We start from the raw sequence: 2,316 nt of genomic DNA, 5'->3' as shown, positions 1-2,316 counted from the left end.
AAAAAACATCCAGTAAATAGCCTGTGTCCCTGCAGACATTGAGCTGTTGTCAAACATGTGTTCCCCAGCATGAACATGACGAGCTGCCGTTCTGAACGCTGATTGGCTCCGGCGGTGTAAGGGGGCGTGACCAAAACCAGAAACGAGGAAGTGGCGACTAGTGCTGCAATAACAAAGTTTAAATCTATGTAAATATGACAAAATGATGTGTTTGAATGGTTTCGTGTGTCACACAAGGCAAACACAGATGGTGTGGTTTGCCAGTTTTGCTGTCATTTCACTGACAAATAATATAAAATAAATAAAACTAATTATAGACGTGTCTTTTGTTATTTTAAGGAAAAATCACGAATATGCGCACAGTTTAAAGGGGTTCGTCGTCATGAGRGAGATTAAACTCTTTTAACACATGTATCACCTTGTGCCCCTGAAGCCAGTTAGGCCAGGTATTTGTGCTACGTGTGCGCATTAAAAGGTTGACACCCCGCTGGTATCTTTAGCTCACTGCGAGCTGAGGCTGCAGCTCGGTGAAGCAGTTAGCTGTGCGCGAGCGACAACTTTATTACATTTAGTGTTTTTAAAGTGGTGAAGGCGTAGCTGCCATTCCTGTCGGGGGGCTATTGTGTGGATGGATGTAGGGGGGAGGAGGAGAGAGGACGAGCAGATAAGAAGTGAGCTGGCTTATTGGATGAGTGCTGCCACCTAAACTCGTATTTTTTTTTTTTTTTTACGAACGAGGGGTCTTTTTGTTTGCGATAAAGGCCGTAAAACGTCGACATCGCACGCCAGCAGTGACCGAGGGGGGACATGATAGTCGTGAGAAGGGGCTGTATTTGTATTTGTCTGCGCCGTCACCGAATTCATTGAGTCGGCTTGAACCAGAGTCCCGACATGGGGAAGGAGGTAAACGGCGTATCGCGGAGCCGGTTTGAGGTGAGCTAACCGTGTTTTGTTGTGTTTTTAATGAACTGACAGTCACTGAAACGTTAGCATGTATGTGTTGCTAATGCTTCCGCAAGTCAATGTTTAGGCTCAGGTCGGAAAACACGGTTGTTTTTGTTACAACACAACAGCCGAACAGCCGAGCGAGGCCTGGCAGCTCGTCTCACCGAGGACACACATCTAGTCTCCGTTTAACATTGCGTGTTTTCTCGATTGAAGCTAAATGATGTGTATTTCTTTACTGTGCCTGGGTAAAAAAACAAAAAAACATTGGTCTTTTCTCTGCGCCGTCAAAACAAAGACTGCAAGGCCACAGAGCCAAAGCACACACAGCTGCTACCTCCGAAAAGGGGATGCTTGTTGACAAAGCTTTTGAGCTGTACGTGTTTTATTAAAACAATGTGTTYAGTTGGAAATAATGTGCGGTTTTTTTCTTTCATTATTCTCTCGGTCGAGCTCTATTTGTGTTGTGGTCCATGTATGGAGGGAGGCTCTGTTTGAGAATACCACCTTAAGCGTACAGAAARAACAGACTTTAGCCCCCAACAATAACCTAAATTCATAGCAGGATGATCACATGAGAACACGAGCTGGGATCTTTTTTTTTGATCGGAAGTATAAAATAAACTTTCTGCAGCTGCGCACGCGTAGACGAGTGTTATGGTTGAGATGTTCGCTGTGCTCCATGMATCCGGCCGGTGACATCGGCTTCAGTAGCCCGAGCGGTTGGTGTAGTTTAATCCCCGGCTAGCGTGGGATTTGTGTTTGCTTATTTATTTATTTATTTTTAACGGAGCAACAGCTGACGACTRGCAAGTAAGGCCGTTACATTCTGACCCGACAGCTGTGGCGAAACTGCTAAAGCTAGCCGCATTTCAGAGAGAGCCGGAAATAGTTTCTTWTGACCTTCAAAATAAAAGGCATCAGGCTATAATCCGTGTTAAACCAACTGCAGCTGCCCTTTTTGGTTTTAATTTAGATCCTCTTTCACCACGGCTCCTCTTTCCCAGGCAGGTGACAGCTCAAATGATCAAACATTGATATTTATAGAATCTGATTTATTCACAAAGTATTATAATCTAATGCAGTGGTTCCCAAACTTTTTGTCTTCTGATCCACAAAAATATTCATGGCAAAAACTTGTGACCCCAAATATTACTGGTCTGAGTACATGAGCTTCGTTAATAACCCTAAAAGCACAGGTTTTTTTTGACAATCTAAACACCTTGTACACAAATATAAATACTTATTTTTACTTATTTTGTGTTTTTGTAATAATTATAGGGAAAATATTACATCAGCAATTATTTTATTGACCCATAATTGGGTCCCAAGCCCAACTTTGGGAAACACTGATCTAAAGCGGTATTTCCC

At 43.1% G+C, this 2,316-nt stretch overlaps 1 protein-coding gene across 1 annotated transcript in view; it reads left to right on the top strand.

Annotated features, from left to right (window-relative positions):
• Positions 1–500: 500 nt before the first annotated feature.
• fbxl20 (F-box and leucine-rich repeat protein 20) overlaps positions 501–2,316 on the top strand; it is an 18,051-nt gene continuing 16,235 nt past the window's right edge. Inside the window, exon 1 of the mRNA XM_014034367.1 lies at positions 501–933. Coding sequence (XP_013889821.1) covers positions 892–933 — 42 coding nt within the window. The 5' untranslated portion in view covers positions 501–891. The remainder of the gene's footprint in view (positions 934–2,316) is intronic.

Source organism: Austrofundulus limnaeus, unplaced genomic scaffold (genome assembly GCF_001266775.1).
Source record: "Austrofundulus limnaeus strain Quisiro unplaced genomic scaffold, Austrofundulus_limnaeus-1.0 Scaffold2078, whole genome shotgun sequence".
NCBI classification, from domain to species: domain Eukaryota; kingdom Metazoa; phylum Chordata; class Actinopteri; order Cyprinodontiformes; family Rivulidae; genus Austrofundulus; species Austrofundulus limnaeus.
This window is presented reverse-complemented; position numbering and strand designations above follow the sequence as displayed.